Below are 24,352 nucleotides of genomic sequence, written 5' to 3' on the forward strand. Positions count from 1 at the left end.
TCACCCGTAGGTCTCCACTAATACTTCTGAGGCTGGAAGAAATAGGACTGCCTCATCGCTGTTTACCACACGATCTCCTCTGATACCATGTAGGGGCTTGGGGTGGCCTTGTTACCACTGGACTGTCGTGAAAGTCCTGACTTTGTACTAGGCCTCCTCTGACACCACCCCAGCAAGGACGAAGTAAAGTGGTAGAAATCCAAGCTCCCCACTCAATCTCTGTTGATGTGGCTGAGAACAGCACCACAGTTTTACCTGTGTTGTTTGGTGGAAATCGGGTGGTTATTTCTAAAAGTTTTCTGTCTTGCTGGTTGCCCGTTTTCTGGTTCTTTGTCTAGAGAGAGCAGGCCTTTGTTAGATTTTTTTTTTTTGGCTGTGTCTGTTGGTGTTTCTGGGTTTGCCACCTTCTTCAGCTACAAGTCCAGACTATAGAAAGAAAAACAAAAACCCAGAGAACTCACCACCAAGCTGTTTCATGGGTCTTGAAGTCTCTAGCCTTTTTGCTTTCTTACATTTGTTTCATATATAATAGCCAAAGTTTTTTTTTTACTCTCTCTCTTTTTTAATTGTGCTTTAGATGAAGATTTACAGAATAAATTAGTTTCTCATTAAACAAGTAATACACATCTTGTTTTGTGACGCTGGCTGCTAACCCCGCAACGTGTCAGCACTCTCCCCTTCTCAACCTTGGATTCCCTATTTCCATTCGTCCAGCTTTACTGTCCCTTCCTGCCTTCTCAATTAGTCTCATATACATGCTTGAGCTACATGTATTATCACTTATTTTATGGGCCTACCTAATCTTTGGCTGAAAGATGAACCTCAGGGGTGGCATCACTACTGAGTTAAAAGTGTGTCAGGGGGTCATACTCTTGGGGTTCCTCCAATCTCTGTCAGACCAGTAAGTCTAGTCTATTTTTGTGAGTTAGAATTTTGTTCTATATTTTTCTCCAGCTCTGTCTGGGACCCTAAACTGTGATGTCTGTCAAACTAGTCCATGGTGGTTGCCAGGCACCACCTACTTGTGCTGGACTCAGTCTGATGGAGGCTGTGGTAGTTGTGGTTAGTCCCCTGGTCCTTTGAACTAATCTTTCCCTTATGTCTTTGGTTTTCTTCATTCTCCATTGTTCCAGACAGGGTGGGACCAGGTGAGTATCTTACATGGCTTCTCACAAGTTTTTAAGACCCCAGATGCTACTCACCACTGTAGGATATGGAACATTTTCTTCATAAATTGTGTTACGGCAATTGAGCTAGATGTTCCCCAAGATCATGGTCCCCAGCCCTCAGCCCAGTAATTTAGTCCCTCAGGGACTTTGGATGTATCTATGAAGCTTTCACGACCCTGCCTTGGTCAAGTCGTGCTGACTTCCCCTGTATTGTGTACTGTCTTACCTTTCACCAAAGTGACCACTTACCTATTGTCTAGTTAAGTGTTTTTCCCTCCTTCCTTCCCCTCCCTCATAATACGAAAGATTGTTTCTTTCTGTGTGTAAACCTTTTCATGAGTTTTTATAAGAGATCTCATACAGTATTTGTCCTTTTGTGATTGACTTATTTCACTCAGGATAATGGCCTCCAGATTCATCCATGTTGTGAGATGTTTCACAGATTCATCATTGTTCTTTATAGTTGCATAGTATTCTATTGTGTATATATACCATACTTTGTTGTTTCCATCTTTTTGATTATAATAGCCAAAGCTTTTAATTATGGTTAGTGAGTGGAACAGAAAAAAGCATGTCTACTCCAACTTCCCAGAAGCACAAATCTGAAATATCCACCGATAAAAACGTGTAAATGTGGGCAAAGACTCCCATCAAGATACCTTAAAAAAGGTAGTGACAGAGGTAAGAGGATAACCAAGTGAAAATGATGTAGCAAACCCTAAGAGAAGAGAAAGTCTGAAAAGAGAGAATGGTCAACAGAGTCAACTGCTGAAGTGAAGTCAAATAAACTAAGGGCAAAAAAGAACAACAGAAGTGACTTCGAGAGCAGTTTATAATCAATAAAAAAATAGGGAGTGAAATTCTGATTGCAGGAGAACTGGCAGTGAAAGGGGTGAAAAGAATAGAGAAAGTAAACAATAAGAGATAAAGAGTTTTTAAAATGGGCGAAATCTGAACATTTCCATGATATGGGAAAAAAATCAACAGAAAGGGACAGACTAACGATTAAGAAGTCAGAGGCAATACTTATTAGGAGACTAAAGCCCTTGAGATAACGACTGACAACAGAATCTAGTGATTAGATGCTGGAGTTAAGAAATTGACAAAGGATGTAGGACCTGAAATTGGTCCAGATACATTAAATGAGTCTTTTAAGAAAGAAAAACAGCATGAACAAAGGTACTAATTTGGCTTAACCTTCTTGTAGGAGCACCTCCTATTGACAATGGGTGGTGAGAAAGAGACACAGGAAGAGACCAATAAATAATTAAAATAGTGTGAAAAATGTACACTATGACAAAAGTGAGCAAAGGATGTCAAAGAAGTAGGTGAGATGGCCACCTAACCTAGCCAGAGGCTAAAGAAAAATCCCTACAGGAAATAGTACTTCTCAATTCAAAGAAAGCTTAGCCTACAATTTGATTTGGAAAGATGCTCACAATATATTCATTAAGTTTAAAAAGCAAAAATGGTATATGTCATATTTTCTATTTTTGTTCAAAAATATGCTTTTGATCACATATAGAAAATATGTGTATGTAAGTGTAACTAAACAAACATATTATTAATCAACCCTTACCCAACTATGTCACTCACTTACTAGCTGTTTTCCAACCTCATGTGAAACACTGAATAATGCCTATGGCATAATGAACATTTTTTTCTTTTTTTTTTTTTTATTGTACTTTAGATGAAGGTTTATAGAACAAACTAGCTTCTCATTAAACAATTACTACACATACTGTTTTATGACATGGGTTAATAACCTTACAACATGTCAACACTCTCCCTTCTTGGCCTTGGGTTCCCCATTACCAGCTTTCATATCTCCTCCTGCCTTCTAGTCCTTGCCCCTGGGCTCCTGTGTTCCTTCAGTCTCATTTTGTCTTATGAGCCTGTCTAATCTTTGGCTGAAGGGTGAACCTCAGGAATGACTTCATTACTGAGCTAAAAGGGTGTCCAGGGGCCATACTCTCGGGGTTTCTCCAGTATCTGTCAGGCCAGTAAGACTGCTCTTTTTTTGTGAGTTAAGATTTTGTTCTACATTTTTCTCCAGCTCTGTCTGGGACCCTCTATTGTGATCCCTGTCAGAGCAGTCAGTGGTGATAGCCAGGCACCATCTAGTTGTACTGGACTCAGTCTGTTGGAGGTCATGGTAGCTGTAATCCGTTAGTCCTTTGACTAATCTTTCCCTTGAGTCTTTAGTTTTCTTCATTCTCCCTTGCTCCTGAAGGAGTGAGACCAATGGAGTATCTTAGATGGCCACTCATAGGCTTTTAAGGCCCCAGACGCAACTCATCAAAGTAGAATATAGAACATTTTCTTTATAAACTACGTTATGCCAATTGAACTAGATGCTCCCCGAGAGCATGGTCCCCACAGAACCTCAGCCCAGTAATTCAGTCCCTCAGGGAGTGTGGAGGTTTACAGAGCTTCCATGACCTTGGCATAATGCACATTTGGAGCTAATGTTCTTCTCTCTAAAATGCCCACATGCTTCTGCTCCCACCACGAATCAGTTGGGCTTGTTTCCAAATCTGTTTATGCCAGTTGTGTTTATTATTATAACTATATAATTTAATTAATGCTGCATAAACAGATAAAATATTATTGGGAAAGGAATTGGTGTTTCTATGAAAACTAAGTCTAATGCTTTTGTTGTTGCTGTTAGATGCTGTCGAGTCAGTTCCGAGTCACAGTGACCCTATGTACAACAGAATGCTTTGCAAAAGTTTAAAGGGATGAATTATTAAAAATTTTGCTGTAAGGTGAAAATGGTTATACCACTCAAAGAAAGTAATCACTGTCACTAAATGGTACATATAGAAACTGTTGAATTGGTATATGTTTTACTGTGTATATTCTTAACAACAACAATAAAATAAATAAAACTATATTATAAAATTGCTATAAAAGTAGATGGACACAAAAACTAAGTTACTGGGAGATATAACTGAAACCTTTTTTTAAAAAAAGGAGTAATTCTGTACCCATTATTTTCCCAAGAGCCTCTATGTTCTTGTTTCAGTTTAAAACACCAAAACCAGCTTTTGTCTACTCAAAGAAAAAGTCACAAAGAATGAATGTTTTTGTTTTGAATCAAAAAAAATATTTACATATGTGTGAATCACTTATTTTATAACTTCCTGCTTTGACTATCTTTTTCAAATAACCAACCAATTTCATTAGAGAAGGCTTCTTCAGTAGACACATGAGAGACACACACATACACACACACACATATTTCAACCCAAGAAGTGACAGAGACCAGCTAAGTAGATGACATTATACATCTTTTTATTTTGCTTTTGGGTATTATTTATTTTCCTATCATGAACTTATATTATTTTGTAATAAGAAAAGTATTTATTTTTAATTACCCAATGGAATTATCATACATGAATGCCCAGGGAAACACAAAGTTACTTTGCTAAAAATCAATATAAGAAGTGTCTTGAAGAGGAAAAAATGTATATACATATCACTGGTCACGAGTGACAAAGTAACAAATTTCATACCTTGAACTTAGAAGGCCAGCTTTAATACAGTATAATATCCAGATCCAATTTACATTCTTCTGTCAGAGTAATATATTACCAATGCTGAATATAATTATAGCTTATTTTGAGCTTTCATTTTCACTTACCCTTAGCAAGGTGACTAAACACTTGAACACTTGTGAGGGAGAGTACAAAGCAATTAGCATGTCCTGGAGGGTAAAACAAACACACACCCACATCTCATTCAATGGCCTATACACAAAAATTATACTAAATTACAGAACCAGACCAGGAATTCAGAAACTAAATAATGTTCTGGTTGTAAAATCTACCAAACTTCAAAATATTAATAAGTATATTGTCTGGAAAACAAGTATAAAAATTATGTATTTAAAACATCATTTATTCACCCCCTGGTATTAGATGAGTAAAGTAACAAACTTACAGTCATTTCTCCTAGTCCCTTTTTAACTGTAACATATTGCAAGGCATAAAATATCTAGAGAAATGTATTCTCAGTAAAATGTCTATGATTATTACTCACAAATAAAATGAAAAGAAAACTAGATTAACAGCAATAATGTAAAACAGAGCTCCTATAAGAGGAACATTAATTCTTGATCTACCAATGAAAATTTAGTAAGAGAACTATGGATTTCAAATAATACATACTAGTATGTACTCTAATCAAAATTTGAGGTCGCTGTTAAAAGAAACGGAAACCCTGATGGCATAGTGGTTAAGAGCTACTGCTGCTAACCAAATGGTCGGCAGTTTGAATTTACCAGGTGCCCCTTGGAAACTCCTTGGGGCAGTTCTACTCTGTTATACAGAATCACTATAGGGTCGCTACGAGTTGGAATCAACTCGAGGGTAACGGGTTTTATTAAAAGAAACATACTGTAGGAAAGGGAATATTCAGTTTGAAACATTTTAAATATCAGTAGGTTTCTTAGTATCAAATCAAACACATCATTAGTTCATGAAAGCATTAACTGAATTATTCATTTTAAAATTTAGATTAATTTGTCAACTCATATATGGGGAAAGAGAAATCACGGTCACCTTCCATCATCTGTTCCCACCCTAAATACTTGTCACTACTGTCCAATACTAGTCAGCTCAGACCATAAACTTAATTATTAAATCCATAATCTGGCCTTAAGTCTATAAAATTCAGTATTACTGCTGTGTCTTCATTCGTAATACTCCCCTCCACAGAACTACCTCCTCTGTAATGACTGAAATAATTTCACTTTTCAAGGGCTAATTCGAGTTTCCTTCTTAGAATCTTCATTAATTTGCTTCTTCTGTTGCTCACTGGGTTCCAGTTCCTGACTGCCCATTTCTCTCCTCTCTTTTACAGCAAAAGGTCTCATATAATTTTATCACAAGTATGAACAGCACTTCGCCATCCATTCATTCAGACTCACTTCTACCTGACTGCTGCCGCCAAGACTCCAAAAATTGCTTTTCTCAAAGGTTGCCAACAACCCTCATCTTGCCAATTACAACAGTAATAGCTTGCCCCACATCTCAGTAGCATTCTTTATGGTTTGCCACTCTTTTCTTTTGAAGGCCTTCTCTCTTATGTTTTATGAAGCCAGCCTTTCCAGGTTCTCCTGCTCCTCACAGGTCACCCCTCAGTCTGCTTTTCTGGCTCCTTCTCACTTGCCCAGCCACATATAAATGCTGGAGTTCCTCAGGACTTGTTCTGGTTACTCTTCTATATCTTTACATCCTCCCCAGTAATCTCATCAATTCTTAGGGCTTTACATACAATCCATATATAAACAAGAAATACGTATCTCAAGGCCAGGTTTCTCCTCTGGGTTCCAGACTCCAAATCCAGCTGCTTGTTTGATGTCTCTAACTGTGAAAACTCACAGACACATCAAACTTAATATGTTGCAAATGAATTTTTATTTTCTTCCCAAAAATGCATCAAACCAGTAACAACAAACACCCCATATACCAGCACAACTATCCACTCATTGCTGAAATAAAAAACCTAGGTGTGAATTCTTGATTCCTCCCTTTCATTCACACCCTGTATCCAACTCATCAACACTTCCTACGAGTGGTAGAGTTTCTGCCTAGAGTTAATCTGTAAAATCTCCCATTCCTCTCCTCACCACTGCCACAGTTCTCATCCCAGTACCCTCGTCTCTCCTGTGGGATACTACCATAGCTTATCTGATCTCCTTGTACACTCTCACCCCTCTCCAATCCACTCTTCCCACAGCAGCAGGAGTGATCCTTTTAAAAAAGTAAATCAGAATTTGTCATTTCCTGCTTAAAACTCTTCAATAGCCTCCTACTATATTTAGAATAAAATCTAATTTCTTTACCATGACTTTTAATGCCCCTCACAATTTGGCCCCTGCCCACCTCTTGGACATCTCTAGGGCCTTCTGGGAGTCTACCTTCCTCTCTCTACCTTCCTGACATAATGTTTCCCTCACCTCGGGGTCTCTGCACATGCTGTGCCTCCTGCCCAGGATGCTTCCAGGTCCACCACCACTGCCCACAGTTATCTTAACTAGTTCTTTGTCTTAAACTTCACCAACTCATCCATGTCACTAAACTGTACATGAAGAAACTTAAATTGGTGTGTGTTCTACTATACATATTCTAAAATAACAACAAAAACTAATAATTTTTTTTTTTTTTTTTAAAAACCTCACCAACTCAGAAAAATCTCTGACCAGCCTGCATCAAAAAGCTTTCCATCGCAGTGGGATGCAGACCTCAAATTCTCATAAAAAGACCAGATTTAATGGTCTGACCGAGACTAGAAGGACCTCAGAGGTCCCGGTCCCCAAATCTTTTGTTAGCGCAAGTATGGAACCATTCCCAAAGCCAACTCTTCAAACAGGGATTGGACTGGACTATAAGATAGAAAATGATACTGGTGAGGAGCGAGCTTCTTGGCTCAAGTAGACACTTGAGACTATGTGGGCAGCTCCTGTTTGGAGGGGAGATGAGAAGGCAGAGGGGAACAGGAGCTAGCTGAATGGATACGGGAATACAGAGTAGAGAGAAGGAGGGTGCTGTCTCATTAGGGGGAGAGAAACTAGGAGTATATGGCAATGTGTATATAAATCTTTATATGAAAGATTGACTTGATTTGTAAACTTTCACTTAAAGCACAATACAAATTTAAAAAACAAACTATCCATTACTCTCTCAATCCCTTATTTATTTTTTCCTTTACTGAAGTAATGCTACCAATTGTTTTATTTATTTATTTACTTGTTTTCTAGGTCTCTCTCTCCAACTACACAGTAAGATAAAAGAAGGTAAAGACCTTATGTCTCTTGTTTACTCTATCACCTAGCACAGCTCCTTGGAATACTTGTTGAATGGATAAATACTCAGTTATATTTTACTGGCATATTATCCATACCATGTACTTAAGGACTTAACTAGGTAAGAGTTGGTAGTATTATCTATTCTTTAAAGTACAGTAGATGTTTCTCTCCAAACAGAAGCTCAGCATATTGAGGACAGGGAGAAGCCTTTGCAGCTGTCTGGTTTTCCACCAGGGTGGTGCACAGACACTCAAAACACTTTCAAAATGGGCAGAACACATTCATGTATTTCATTTTATTCCATGCTTTAATTTTCGTATTCTTTTGTTACCATTCAAATGAATTTAACCTGCATTCTAATCATCTCTTCTGGTCCCATATTAAGGTTCCACAACAACATAATACTTTGTCCCTCTCCCCAGAAATTCACAGCATGGTGGACAGGGCAGCCGTGCATACAGAAAACAGAGACCCAACAATGCACAGGCTCAAAATAAATACACAAGGAAAATTACATCAATTTCTGATTTACAAAACAGTGCTGTCCAATAGAGTAGCCACCAGCCACATGTGGCTATTGAAGTTTAAATTAAAGTTCAATTCTTCCGTCGCACTACAACATTTCAGGTACTCAAGAGTTATATGTGGTTAGTGGCTATGTATTGAACAACATAGACACAGAACAATTTCATCACTGAAGAAAGTTCCATAGGACATCTGCTCAAATGACCCTAACTTCTATTTTGCTCTGCAGGGCACTCAAGGTGACCTCAATGGTTCTAATGTTAATTCGCATGATTCTTTTCTGTCCTCTTTTATGACTTTAATATATGACAGAAGTTGTAATAAACTGTATCTGTTTCTTTCTGACATATATTGCCCATACAACAAAACAGCATGTTACTATGATACAGCAAGCTATGCCACCAGGATTTCAAATACCTGCAGGGTAGTCCATGTCCACTCATATTCGTGGTGGACAAGTTTCAGCAGAGCTTCCAGGCTAATACAGACTAGGATGAAAGGTCCAGAGATACACTCATGAAAACTAGCCAATGACAATCATATGGATCACAATAGAATACTATCCGAAAGGAACCCTGGTGGCAATGTTAAAGCACTCAGCTGCTAAATGAAAGGTCATTGGTTTGAACCCACCAGCCACTCTGTGGGAGAAAGATACGGCAGCCTGCTTCTGGAAAGATTACAGACTTAAAAACTCTATGGGGCAGTGCTACTCCATCCTATAGGGTCGCTATGAGCTGGAATCAACTCCACGGCAATGGGTTGGGTTAGGATGGCTTTATGGGCTCCAACTTATCAACCACCATGAAGACGGCGTAGGACCAGGCAACATTTTGTTTGTTATACATAAGGTCACCAAGAGTCAGAGCCAACTCCAGAGCAACTAATACAACAACAAAACGACTAAAAATTCCTGGCTAATATGCATGATAAAACTGGATTTTCCTGTACAAGGTTTCCTGAAACATAAAAATTTAAACTTCTTCCTTGGCCAGTGTTATGCCTCCCTTTGTATTAAGCCTCCTTTTCTTTATTTATAGATATGTCAGGGAATACTAAGACAAAGATCATCGTTTTTTAAATTTGTTGCTTACTTCACCTAGCAATACTCTAAGACACAGTAACAAGGCTAAAATACAAGTCTAAGGAATAAACCACATCAAGTTTTTTGTATGTAGAATAGTAATAATCAGAGGACTGAGCTGCTGCAGTTCAATAATTTAGCTTCCTGTAAAATATTTGTGTTTGCCAAAGAAACCAAAATATTCAATACATAACTTCTTACCGATAGCTGTTATAGCCTTGAAGGCATAAGGTTCATATTTCCAGAAACAGATGACTATCATTAAAAATATAAGGGGATTTTCTTATATTTCATCTTTATATCATAAGGAACTGTATAAGCTTAATAGTATTTCTCCAAAGTTGTTACAGTGTTAACTCTGTTTTGTTGCTGTCTTTTAAACAGTAAATTGATCTTTCCAGATAGTCTTCAGTCATATATCTGCCTTTTTATGCTTGAATATCAAACTATTCTTTTTACAAATGAAGATTTTGGGCCCTATGTTACACTGTAGCTGACTTTAAATATTGATAAAACCACAAAACAAGAAACAAATCTGTTGCTGCTGAGTCGCTTCCAACTCATAGTGATCTATAGGACAGAGTAGAACTGCCCATAGGGTTTCCAAGAAGCAGCTGGTAGATTTGAACTGCTGACCTTTTGGTTAGCAGCATGAGCTCTTAACAAGCTTGGCAGTTCAACAAGCAATTTATAATTTATTCTAAATAGACTGGGAGCAATATGTATATTTTTCTTATGAAGAGATTGGGAATACTTCACAATTCTAGGACAATTCAGGTCAAATATAGATTGAGTTGAACAGCTCTTCTTCACCATGTACACAGAGTATGTATTTCTTTTTGAAAACAAATTACAATATTTTCAAAGTGTTTACTTTTATTGTTAATCCTACATTCCAAATCAAAACTTTTAAGACACAGGTAAAGTTAATTTTGAAACCAAATAATTACGACACATCTTAATACATTTATAAGCTAAATCAAAGCTACAGTGTGAATGACAGCAGTCAAAAGAGAAAAAAAACAAAAAAACAAACCTGTTGCCATCATATCAATTCCAACTCATAGCGACCCTATAGCACAGAATAGAACTGCCCTATAGGGTTTCAAAGGAGCTGCTACTGGATTCAAACTGCCAAACTTTTGGTTAGCAGCCAAGCTCTTAACTACTACGCCAACAGGGCTCCTCAAAAGGAAAGCCTCTACCATTTGGTGAACTTTCAGTCTTCTAAAGCATCTACTGGAACAATGGCGCCAGGTTGGAAGACCTGTGAAAGCCCTAGAAAGTAGTGGCTTGCCCTTTAAACACATCCAGCTAGTTTAGTATTTATTTGAAAGCATTAATAGTTATTTTCTTTCAAGGCATGTTTCATTAATTTTTCATTCATTTAAACTGCTTTTGGAAAGGACAGCAAAATGGCCTAAAAATAGAGGGCATTTTCAACAACTATTTATTTAATAATCAATATTAAGTACCATAAAAGTTATGGATCCTGAATGATAATTTAGACAAAAATAATAAAAGGCATATACTAAGATGTATGATAGTATTTAAATCAAGAGGTAAGGAAGAACCTTAAAATTCTACCTTACACTTTCTGACTTCTTTTGGAAACAACCATGAAAAAAATACTTCTAAGAGATTAAAGGTAAAAAAAGTAAACATATCTCTGAAGAAAATTCTGATAAAAAAATATAAAAATGTTATGCATCCCACTAATTTTTTAATCTACCAAAGGGGAGGTTTCTGATTTCCATGATATACCACACTGCTGATTCGTCCCCTCTTCCCAGCTACAAGCATCCACAAGGAAGCCCACCAATGATCAAACGCCGTAGCACTGCCTGTCAGACATTCCTTTTCTGTTCCTTAATAGCACGTACAAAGCCCAGCCCCTTATTTTTAACCTACCCAGGTAACCTCCCGCAGATCACTCTTTTCTTTTCTCAAGACTCCATTGATATGAATGTTTACTCATTCTTGAAGTTTTTTAAAAAATAATCGTTACTCTTTCAGAGTTTACTTCCACTGCATACTCTCATATTCCTGGATAAATGTTGTTGGGTGCCATCGAGTGTATTCTGACTCATGGTAACCCCATGTGACAGAGCAGAACTGCCTCACAGTGTTTTCTCTGTTGTAATCTTTACAGAAGCAGATCACCAGGTCTTTCATAGAGAACATAATAATCTACAGTTAATATTGTTGAAGTGAGTGGCCACATAAAAGAACTAAGATGTTTAAGCAGAACTACCTAATACAATTTTTTTGTGATGACAAAAATAGTCTATATCTGTGCCATCTAATATAGTAAGTCACTACCCACGTGTGGCTATTGAGCACTTGAAATGTTGCTAGTGTAACTGAGAAACTAAATTTTTTATTTCATTTAATTTTAGTAAATTAAATTTTAAAAGCCACAAGTGGCTAGTGGCTACTGTACTGAACAACACAAGAAATAAAACATAGAAAGCTACCTGCCATTACTTACTTCCCTGGGATCATTATCAAAAAGAGATAGAGAAAGAAAGAAAAGAAAAAAGAAATATAAGAATGTAAGTCACCTAGTAAAACCTTTACTTCTCTTGCCCATTTCAGAAATTATCCCAGTTAATACCACTCGAAATCTATATAGATTGTTAATTCTTAAATTTTTTAAACCTAGAACTAATTTTTAAAAATGTTTACATCTCAGGCCTGCCTAATCTAAAATTCCAAAACATATCATGGGCATAAAAATAAATTAAAACATATTATTAATAGGAAAAAAGAATAAATGAAACATGTACTTATATTAACATATGCATTAAAAATTGGACCTTCCCGGTCAGCTCAATTGGACTGGACCAAAAGCAAAGAAGTTTCTGGGATAAAATGAATGCTTCAAAGGTCAGCAGAGCAGGGGCGAGGGTCTGGGGAACATGGTTTGAGGGGACTTCTAAGTCAATTGGCAAAATAATTCTATTATGAAAACATTCGGCATCCCACTTTGAAATGTGGCGTCTGGGGTCTTAAATGCTAAGGAGCGGCCATCTAAGATGCATCAGTTGGTCTCAACCCACCTGGAGCAAAGGAAAATGAAGAACACCAAGGTCACACGACAACTAAGAGCCCAAGAGACAGAAAGGGCCACATGAACCAGAGACCTACATCATCCTGAGACCAGAAGAACTAGTTGGTGCCCGGCCACAATCGATGACTGCCCTGACAGGGAGCACAACAGAGAACTCCTGAGGGAACAGGAGATCAGTGGGATGCAGACCCCAAATTCTCATAAAAAGACCATACTTAATGGTCTGACTGAGACTAGAGGAATCCCGGCGGCCATCCTCCCCAGACCTTCTGTCGGCACAGGACAGGAACCATCCCCGAAGACAACTCATCAGACATGAAAGGGACTGGTCAGCGGGGGGGAGAGAGACGCTGATGAAGAGTGAGCTAATTATATCAGGTGGACACTTGAGAGTGTGTTGGCAACTCTTGTCTGGAGGGGGGATGGGAGGATAGAGAGAGAGGGAAGCTGGGAAAATTGTCACGAAAGGAGAGACTGAAAGGGCTGACTCAATAGGGGAAGAGCAAGTGGGAGTACGGAGTAAGATGTATGTAAACTTATATGTGACAGACTGATTGGATTTGTAAACGTTCACTTGAAGCTTAATAAAAGTTAATAAAAAAAAAAAAAATTGGACCTTCCCTTAGAAGCTACAGAGAGAGGAAGCCTTCCCCTAGAGCCGGACTTCTATCCTCCTAAACTGTAAGAAAATAAATGTGTTTGTTAAAGCCACCCACTTGTAGTATATCTGTTAAAGGAGCAGAAAAAAAAAAAAGAAGACATACAGCAACTGTACCTTTTACTCAAAACACTCCCCAAGAATACTGGATAACCAATAAATCTTATTACCAAAAAAAAAAAAAAACTTTGTGAACTGTTTTTCATATAATTTCATATAATTCATGATCTTGATAGTAAAAGGTTAACATGGTCATAATTGCTAGGCAGAGTTTCCAAAGCTGATGGATGACTCCAAAAATATTGCACATCCTATGGGAAAAAATAGCTAACTTTTTGTTGCTTATGGTTTTTCCTAAAATTTTTGATTTAAATAAATCCTGATCCCAAACCAGCATTGCTCAGCTCACTTGTTTATTTTTCATTTCTATTCATGAATTTTAAAGGCTTTTTACTCTGATTTACTCAATGATATCACAGCTCTAACAATGACCTCAAAAGCTTACAAAAATTAGAACTTCTTCCCCCCTAAAATTTAGTCACATATTGTACATAAACAAGAATATATGAAAAACTGACTTTACCAGCAGACACATCATAACTAATGGCAAAAAAAACTACAAAGATTTGATCATTTCCATAACCTGAAGCTTTACCTCCCCAGCTAAGTCATTCCTCTATCGGGAGCACTGGGCAAAGAAACTCTCTACGGTATCTTCTCACTTCTCTTTCTTTCAAATGAAAAAGACATATGGTATCATTTCTCAGTGTTTTTAAGTAACATCACAATAAATAATCCTATCCATTGTAAAATAAATACCTTTATACTTAACATAAAACACTTTAATTTTCCTTTGTTATCATATTCATCTACTCAAAACCTGAAACACAAAAGGTAAAGGAAGGGACCACTGCTAATTATGTTGAAAAACAATAAATGATATTTCCAGTGGCCAGTGGCTGCCAGATAAACTCAGAAATGAATGTGAGCTAGCTCCCCATTCTACCCCAAAATACATGCTTCCTACATTTTAAACTCCACAGAGACAGAGCCTGGATCTGCTTTGCTATTTACTCAAGCCACACACCTCAGATAGTACTTGGAAAATAGCAAGTGCTGAATCAATATTTTTGGAATGACTACACTTTACATGTACAAATTAAATTGGAAATCAAAGCTTTTCACTTATAACTGATAAATAAGTAATTAAATGCATGCCGTGGTCCAATCTTAATTTCTAACAACAGCCTAGGTAAGACTTAAAAAAACCCAGAACCGGTAAGACTTAAGAAGGCGAAAATTAAAACTTCAAGATAAAATATGTGCTAAGCACTGTGTCTGGTAAAGGGAGGTAAATAAGACATATGAATCCCAGTTCTCATGCCCGACCACTAGTTTAGAGTCTAGAAAACAGACTGAAAGTGGCACCAAAAAAAAAAAAATTTAAATATATTACAGGGTCTTTGTTTACTGTTCATATTCCTTAGTCAAACCTCACTCACTTTCCTGTCTCAGTAGACAGAAACTTAGAAAAAAAAAAAAAAAAACTTGTACTATCAAGGATTTTTTCATACTATAGCCAAATGTGAAAAACATCCAAAAAAATTATTAACCTGAGAGATGTCAAAGAGATCATTTTATAACATTCATTCAATTATAGCATGCCATTCTAACCCTCAGAATATATATACATACACATTTATACATGTTAGTAAGCATAAATAAATATTCATTTATTACTCAATAAGAAGCCAAAGCTGATCTACCTTAGTCTCTTATACTTCCCCAATATTCTATCACTGCTCGAATATTTCATAATGATACTTCCAGACTGAATTTTTTCCAGAGTAATTGGTTTAGCCATCTCCTTAATTCAAGGTTAGCATATAGCCTCTGAATAGATTCAACCTCATCCATTCAGGTACTACAATTAACATACATGATATACTTCAGGTACATCTCGTTGGGATTTTTTAATGTCTGTCTCCTACCATCCAATAATCTCACAAGTTTAAATATGCTAGTTTATCAAAATATAGTTATATTGATTTTTAAATTTCTTACATATTTATTTCTCAAAGGTATCAAAATTTAAACCCACTCCAAAAGCTTGAAAACTGATTTATAGAAACATTCAATGGTAGTGTTGCCAGATAAAATATAGTTAAATTTAGATGTCTGATAAAGATGAATTTTTTTTAGTGTGAGTATACCTGGAATTCAAACTTCCCTGGGCATCTTGTATTTTTATTTGCTAAGTCCAGCAACACTAATCTATGGGCTCCTACAAAGGCACCATTTCTAAAAATTAATCAATGGCTTTTTTTTTTCTTGCTATGTCAAGCAAGAACCAAAAAGAATATCTACAATGCCAAAATTCAGAATGAAACTCAACCACATTAAATTGATAGTTTCTGATCATGATTTCTCTCTTCTAAAAAAAAAAACTTTAAGTTTTTTAAAGATCTAAGAAAAAAAAATAAAAGAACGAGTTTTTTAAAAGTCCATGAGCTATGCACCACTTAAAAACAATTTTTTTTTAAAGTTACTATTGAGACTATATTTCTTCGTGCATATAAATATTATGTATTCAATTTTTACCTTGAGAAGTTGTTGAGGTAGACCAGCTTTTTATTTAAAGTTGGCCTGAGGGAAATATTAAATAAAAACAACAGATTGATGACATCTGTTAAATTCAGTAACATGCCCAAACGGTGTTCCAATAGGTGAATTACCTGACAGGGTTACTGGTCAAAGACACTCGGAGAGACTCGAGGCATGTGACAAGTCTCTCATCTGCAGATGCCATTTTCAGTTCATGGATGAATTCCTGAGGGGCGATCTGTCGGCTACTCTTAAGACTTCCCTTTAAAATAAATCAAAAAAAATTTTCTTAGTTTATGAAAAGTAAAGATTATTCATCAAAATAATAATAGTTAATCTCACCTTTCATTTTTAAATGCTGTACACAATTACTATAAGTAATATTATTTTGGGAGGATGATTTTCTTATTTCTGCCTATAAATCTATCAACTCACAATCCATGGTATCCACAAAAGACAGCAATATAACATCAAAAGGTCTGCAAATTTTTTAAAAATTACTTCTGCAAATACAAAATGTCTTGGAAAACCAGTCTAATTTCTAAAATACGGTTGCAAGGGAACTCTAAGGATGAAAACCACACTTGGCAAAGCAGATCAGGGAAGCCTGAATAACAAGTAAAAGGTGAGTTAAGAGTCAAAAGAGGCAAAGAATTAGAAAAGAGTATCTTCCAGACCAAAATGTAACAGAGAAACAAAAATAATGTTTTAGTATATCTGGAATTCAAATTTTCCTGGGCATCTTGTATTTTTATTTGGTAAGTTTAGCAACACTAATCTATGGGATCCTACAAAGGTACCATTTCTAAAAATTAATCAATGGTATTTCTGTGTGTGTGTGAGAGAGAAAAAGAGAGAGACTAGGGTACTTCAGGGGTGGCAGAGAAAAAGGCAAAAGACACACATAGAGGCCGGATGATGAAATGATAGAAAACCACTATACGATTAGTTTTCCCATGGGAGTTTTGGAAGGATAACATAAAAAAGTACCAGGGAGGAGGGAAAAAAAAGTACCTCAAAATGGCTACCATTAATTTGACATTTTTATTTAAGGTATTTTTCTCATGCGCAGATGGGTATATAATATTCTCTATATATTCAGACTTAAATAAGTATACTTTACTTACAGAACCACGATATGATACATATTGCTCGATAGGTTACTTTTATCCAGCAGCAGTGTGAAACATGGATTAGGAGAACAAACACTAAGTGCCTATCAAGTGACAAGCACTGTTTCTAACTACAGAGGATGGAGCAGTAAACAAGAGATAAAAGTCCCATACCACTTGGAACTTATCCTATAAATAAAATGAGTAAAATATATCACATTGCAGACAGTGAGAAGTGCTATAGAGAAAAATAAGAGAGAAGGGGAATAAGGAGCATGATGTGAAGGATGCAATTTTAAATAGGGTGAACACAGAAAGCCTCACAGAGAAGAATCTGAAGGCCTTGAACTTGAGTATCTGAATAAATGTCTGAAGGAGGTGAAGAACTAAGCATGTAGATATCTGGAAAATGAGTTCTGAAAGAGGGGACTATGGGCTTTACAGACCACCAAAAGAACTGTGACTTTTTCTCTGAGATCAGAAGCAGAGGGACCTGTGGAGAAGGTACAGATTAGTACAGCTGGGGAATGATGAGGATGTGGAACTAACACTGAAGAGAAAGTCTAAAATTATTATCTATTTAATTACAAATAACACATTTAAGGGCAAGGAAAGGGAATGTGCATGAATAAAACAAAAGCAGATTAGCTGGGTTAGCAGAAAATTAGATGTATTTTTTTCATTTCTTTTAATTTTTATTAATTGCTATAATGTAGTGGAAGAAAACATTTCCAAAAATGCAAAACAACTTAGCAATGGGATGGGAGGCTATTTTCATTCACATCAGTAGCAGAGTGGCAATTTACTAAAGAAAACTTCACTGGCAGAATCTCAAAAGAGAAGTAAAAATGATAAAGAAAATAAAGTTGAAAGGGGACATGGTGAGAGCAGTGAAAAAGAACATCCAATTTTTATATCAGTGACTATGTTAAGTAGTTAAAAAGAGAACATACTCAACTTGCACTGGCATGGGATTTATCAATGTCCTCTTTTTTTTTTTTTTTTTTTGCTTTAAATCACCAAAATATTACTTGTTCAACACAAGTTGAACAACACAGAAAATCTTGAGAACATAGAAAAAAAAAAAAAAGTACCTGAAAATGAGTACCATTAATTTGATATTTCTATTTAAAGTATTTTTTCTTATACACAGATATGTATACATATCCACATTTAAATGCATTTAGTTTATATAAAAATATTATATAATATACATTGCTCTTTAAGCAATATTTCAAGAACATGTTCCAATGTCAGTAAATTAGTCTTAAAGAATATGACTATTTCCTGGCTACAGAGTAATTAACCTATCATTACCGACCTAACCCCCTACTCTTGGGCAGGTATGCTGCTTATAATTCCTTGCTATCATAAATGTTTCAGGTTTCCTGTACATGTTGCCAGGCCAATATTTTTATGCAAACATACATCAGTAGAGGTTAAACAACATGATCTCCTTAGCCCTTTTAAATTTATTATTAATCTTGATTTTGGTAGGATCAAAATAAACCACAACTGAATAAATGGATTGTTTCCTTCAACAACACATGGGTAAGCCCTATATAGTATATACTTTTTAATAATAAGTAATAAATTCATTTGGTTAGAAATAAAAGTGGTATTAAAAGATTAAAAAAAAAAATCAGAAGCCACCTGCCTCACCTCTTAGTTCTGCCTCACAATCACTCTTAATTCTCTTTACTCTTTCTTCTGATAATTATATATAATATGCTTCTTCTGATATTTCTTTAGTTTGTAAGTTTTCAATATTACTTTTAACTTCTATTATGAAAGATATAGATTAAACTATCTTAAACTATTAGAACTTCTACTCTTCTATCTTCTAAATACTATTATAGATAAACTCATCTGAACTAAAAGATGTCATTTCATGAAAAGAGAATAACTGTACCCATTCTCTATGGGGTCCTTATAGCAAAGGTCCCAGAGAGATGAGTTCAGGCATTCAGAAATCTTAATAACTCTTTAGTCCTCTTTAATAACATTGAATATGGACATTATGTGTTCCCATTCATAATGTCTTCCAGCTACTATAATTTCTTTGGCAGTCAAACTGAGTGTTTTCCCCCAAAAATTGGGAACAAGGGAAGGATGTCAGCTCTTAAATATTTCTATCTAATATTGTAATGGAGGTCTTAGTATAATAACCCAGAAACCCAGTGCCGTCGATAGGCAATAATAATAGACATACAGATTAGAAAGGAAAAAATAAAATTGTACCAGCAAATGACACGATTATCCACACAAAAAATACTAAGAAACCTATTTTTAAAAAGTGCTGGAGTAAATAAGTGAATTTACCAAAGCCATAGAATAAAAGCTCAATATATAATCAATTGTATCTATAAATGGAAACCCTGGCGGCGTAGTGGTTAAGTGCTACGGCTGCTAAGCAAAGGGTCAGCAGTTTGAATCCACCAAGTGCTCCTTAGAAACTCTATGGGGCAGTTCTACTCTGTCCTATAGGGTCGCTATGAGTCGGAATCGACTCGACGGCACTGGGTTTGGTTTTTTTTTTTTTTTTTTTTTTAATCTATAAATACAGATGCCAAAAAATAAACAAAAACAAAATAATTAGGATAAGTTTTAACAAAAAAAGGGGAAGACCTATATACTGAAATTAAAGAACTAAATAAAGATGTTATACCGTGTTCATGGATCAGAAGACTCAGTATTATTAATAAGTCCATCTTCCCCATATTGATCTGTAGACTCGATATAACCAGTATGAAAATCCCAGCAACCTTTTTGATAGAAATTGACAAGCAGGTTGTAAAATTTATATAGAAATGCAAGGGACTTAAAACAGCCAAAGCGATTTTGAAGAAGAACAAAGTCAGGAATTGTTTATAGAATCTAATTGCAAGACTTACTATATAAAGATACAGTACTCAAATTGGAAACCTATTAGCACTAAAAAAGGCATACAGCTCAATTAAACAGAAGAGATAGTCCAGAAATACATCCACACCTATCTGGTTGTTTTCAGCATGGGAACCAATGTAATTCAACGAGTAAGGACAATCTCTTCAACTAATTGTGCTGGAATAACTGGACAGTCATATCAAAGAAAGTGAACCTAGATCCTAGACCTAAATGTAAACGCTAAATAAAATATCTAGCTAACTTGGAGAAGGCAACGATTTCTTAGGACACGAAAAAAACTATAAAATTTCAATACTAATAAACTAGACTTCATTAAAATTTAAAACTTCCACTTATCAAAAGACTAACTGGGACGGTTTCATTAAGAAAGTGAAAATGTAAGCCACAGGCTAGGATAAAATATTTGCAATATGTGTCAAGAACTGTGCAGGGTCTAAGATTTTACCCTATGTACAAGCTAAGTTAATCTATTATTGTTTCACAGATGCTAGCAGAAAACATGAGACTCCTGGGTCAAAGACAAAAAAGATTATTCTCTAACCCCAACCCCAAATCCCACAGGGACCACACAGGGCCCATGATGGATGCCAGCAGTGGACTGTGTCATAGGAAAAGAACACTGAGCTTGAGGATTTGCCATTTTTATGGAGAACAATAGCAAGCCTCCTCACTGTCCAGAGGAAGATGTTACCTCATCTTTTACAGCTGCTCACTGCAAACACAATCCTGGGAAATGGCATGGGAAAAGAGCAGTCATGGCCTTGCCTCCTTGACACAACCAGAAAAAATATGCAGAAATGCTCAGGGACCAGGGCACACTGCCTTTCCCAACAATAAATATAACTGATAAAGTAGTTGTATCGAGAATATTTTAAAAACTACTACAACTCAACAGTAACGAGATAAGCAGCTCATTTTAAAATGAGCGAGAGGCTTGAATATTTACAAACGAGGATACATAAATAGCCAATAATCACATGAAAGATCATTTGTCATCAGGGAAATGCAAATTAAAACAACAAATGAGATAAGACTATACACCCTCCGCCCTCCACACACCAATGTAAGGGTGTGAAGCAACTGCAACCCTCACATACTGTTGTTACAACCACTTTTTGAAACCCGGTTTGGCGGTTTCTTTTTAAGTTATATATATGCTAACCATATGATCAGCAACTGCACAACTAGATTTTATGCAAGAGAAAGGAAAATATACATCCATACAATGTTCAGAACAGCTTTATTCATAATAGTCCGAAACTAGAAAGAGCCCAGGTGTTCATCAATACATTGTGGTATTCCCATAGACTAGAATAATATACAGCAATAAAAAGAATGCAGTATTGATACATGCAACAAGATAGATGAATAAAAGAAATTATACTGAATTAAAAAGTCAAACAAAAAAAAAGTACATAGTATATGGTTCCATTTGTATAGTAGACCAAGGCCAGTCTGTCAGTCTTTTGTCTGGGGCCATTTTAGTTCAGGCATAGAAGTAGAGCTGGAAGCGAATTTTTTGGTATACATGGTTGGAGAACAGGGGTGAAAAGGGGTAATATTGGGGCTGAAAGTACATTTGATCAATAAACACTGGGAAAGCAATTAAACCCACTGTTTAGAAATAATTCTTTCAGCCATTATTTTTTTTTTTTCCCCCAGTTTGTGAAGCCTAACATGCTGTTTAATGTCTCAGTTTCTACATCTGCACCTGCTATTCTTGCCTCCAACACTCTCTTCTCTTACATTTTTTCTCAGGGCCTCTCTTGACATGGGTTAGAGCTGGGCTGAGAATGACTTCCCCAGGGAGGTCTTTCATAAGCCACAGGCTGAGTCCCCTCTCTGTGAATTCCTTTTTCATTACATTCACCACTCTGTATTAAAATAATTTTAATCACCATTTATTACTTAAAATATGTATTGAGTAACACATATGTATTGGATGCAGGGGTCACATAAGCATCAAAGATGATGCCTAGGTTTTTGGCCTACACAAAAATGTGGTGTCATCCATTTAAATGAGGAAGAAGAGAAGAGATGAGAGACAAAGGAAGGAAAGAGGGAAGAAGGGAAGGAAGAAAGAAGGGAAGGGGGGAGAGAAATAGAAAAAAAAAAAAGACAGGCAAAGAAGAGAGTACCATAGGGGAAGTACACATTTAAGAGTCACAGTCTGAGAAAACAGCATATTCTCTCTCAGAAAATAATACATGCACAGAGACCAGGATGAAAAAAAGGAGGACATAGGAAATCTGAAAGAAAAATATATTTCAAGCAAATGAAAGAGCAAGAACAAAGCTTTGAGGCAAGAATGAACCTGGCATGTTCAAAGGACAGCAAGATGGCTCATCTAGATCCTAGTGAGCATGACGAAGCGTTACAGACGACAAGGACAGACAAAACAGGCAGGAGCCTGATCAGGGAGGCAGGGGGTCACCAAACAAAGATCTGCAGGCAAAATGTTTTTGTGTGATCTTGAGCAAAGAATGGTTTTTACATTTTTAAAGGCTGGTAAAACATCAACAAAAAAGGAAGATTATCAAGTTTCGGGGGGCCAAACCGAGAGTTTAATTTTGGACATGTTAGGCTTAGGTTGCTTATTAGACAAACAAGTAGCTATGCTAAGCAAGCAAATGGATATACGAGTCTGGAGTTCAGAGGGGAAAGGGAGACTAGAGATGTGGATTTAGGAATTGACACCCACAGGACTGGAGGGCACAGAATTTAAGAGTTCAGGAAAATAAAGATCTTTTTTCAGAGTAACAGGGAGATAGGAGGAAAATCAAAGGTACTGATCAACTATGTCAAATACTGCTAATAAGTAAGAAAGTATGGAGACTGGATCATTGGATTTAGCAGCCAGCTTGGAGATCATTGTGACCTTGAGAAAAGCAGGTTTGGTGGTGGGTTAGGTATAACAGCCAAGTCATAAGTTTGAAGGGGAGATCAAGAGGAAGTATGGACAACTCTTTTCAGGAGGTTTTCTGTAAAGGAGAACAGAGCACTGGTACAATAGCTAAAGGGGACCCCAGGGTGTGATTTTTGAGGGGTTGAGGGGAAACCACAGCATGGTTGTATGTTGAGAGAATGAGGAAGCAAAGTATATTCCATGTTGATGCAGGGGGCAGATACAGATACAGGAGAAACACACAACTCTTAAGCCACAGAGGATGTGACTGCTATACAAGAGGAAGGATCAGCCTTATACAGTTTATCTGTATAAAAAAAGCAAAATTACTTTAAGAAAACACATTCCAGTATATTGTTAGAACTGGTGATAGGAAGTAAGATATGGCAGTTATATTCTGACTGCATCTACATTCTGAGTGAAAAAGAAAAAAAAAATAACCATCTAAAAGGGAGGAGGCAAAGCTGGGGTTATGAGAAGAGGTGTGAAATCGTTTTCAGATAGTAAAGAAGTGTGCTGACAAGAAGCAAGAGGTAGGATATCTGACCACTGCTAAGGGCTTACTTGGGAGCTGTGGTCACTCAGGAAAGACTAGTCAGTGCAGCTGTAAGCTTCCTTCCAGATGCATGCTGTTCTGTGGTGCAGGTGCAGAGTAGGGGAAAAGTTTGGTTTACTCAAGGGCAAGGTTTCTGCAGATGAAAAAGAAAGTATGGAAAGGCAAATGATCTGATGGTTTACACAAGAGGGTAAAAGACTGTGGGGTCTAAGATAAAAAGAAGTAAGGGTGTGGCAGGGGCGTGATGGACATGAAAATGTCAATGGATTAGCAGGATGAATGAGATGAATGAATTACTGAAGTGAGGATATTAAGAAAACCAGAAAGATAGTGCCCAGGGGAGAGTGTCTGTGAAACATATTTAGAGGTGCGTCATGGATTGAATTATGTCCCCCAAAAAATGTGTATATCAATCTGGCTGGGCCATGATTCCCAGTATTGTGTGACTGTCATCCATTTTGTGATTGCAATTTTATGTTGAGAGTATTAGGGTGGGTAACATCACTCTTACTCAGGTTTCCTCCCTGATCCAAAATAAAGGGAGTTTCCCTGGAGTGTGGCCTGACCACCTTTTATCTCTTTTATCTCTTGAGAGATAAAAGGGGAGCAAGCAGAGAGTTGGGAACCTCATACCACCAAGAAAGCAGCACCAAGAGCAGAGGACGTCCTTTGGACCTAAGATTTCTGTGCTGAGATGCTCCCAGACCAAGGGGAGGCTGATGCATCACAAGGACCTTCCTCCAGAGCTGACAGAAAGAAAGCCTTTCCCTGGAGCCGGCGTCCTGAATTTGGATTTGTAACCTACTAGACTGAGAGAATAAACTTCTCTTTGTTAAAGCCATTCACTTGTGGTATTTCTGTTACAGCAGCACTGGATGATTAAGACAAGGTATAACGATGTGTTTGAAACTGGACAGAAAAATAAAGATTGTTGGAAGTGATGGT

General features: G+C 36.7%; 1 protein-coding gene across 2 annotated transcripts in view; it reads right to left on the bottom strand.

Moving 5' to 3' along the window:
- The window catches only part of DIAPH3 (diaphanous related formin 3), a 581,238-nt gene that overhangs the window by 400,934 nt on the left and 155,952 nt on the right, over positions 1-24,352 (bottom strand). For both annotated transcript variants that reach the window (XM_049853087.1, XM_049853086.1), the window contains one exon: positions 16,059-16,189. In XM_049853087.1, the coding sequence (XP_049709044.1) occupies positions 16,059-16,189 (131 nt within the window). The remainder of the gene's footprint in view (positions 1-16,058; positions 16,190-24,352) is intronic.

The sequence above is a fragment of the Elephas maximus genome, chromosome 14 (assembly GCF_024166365.1).
Source record: "Elephas maximus indicus isolate mEleMax1 chromosome 14, mEleMax1 primary haplotype, whole genome shotgun sequence".
NCBI classification, from domain to species: domain Eukaryota; kingdom Metazoa; phylum Chordata; class Mammalia; order Proboscidea; family Elephantidae; genus Elephas; species Elephas maximus.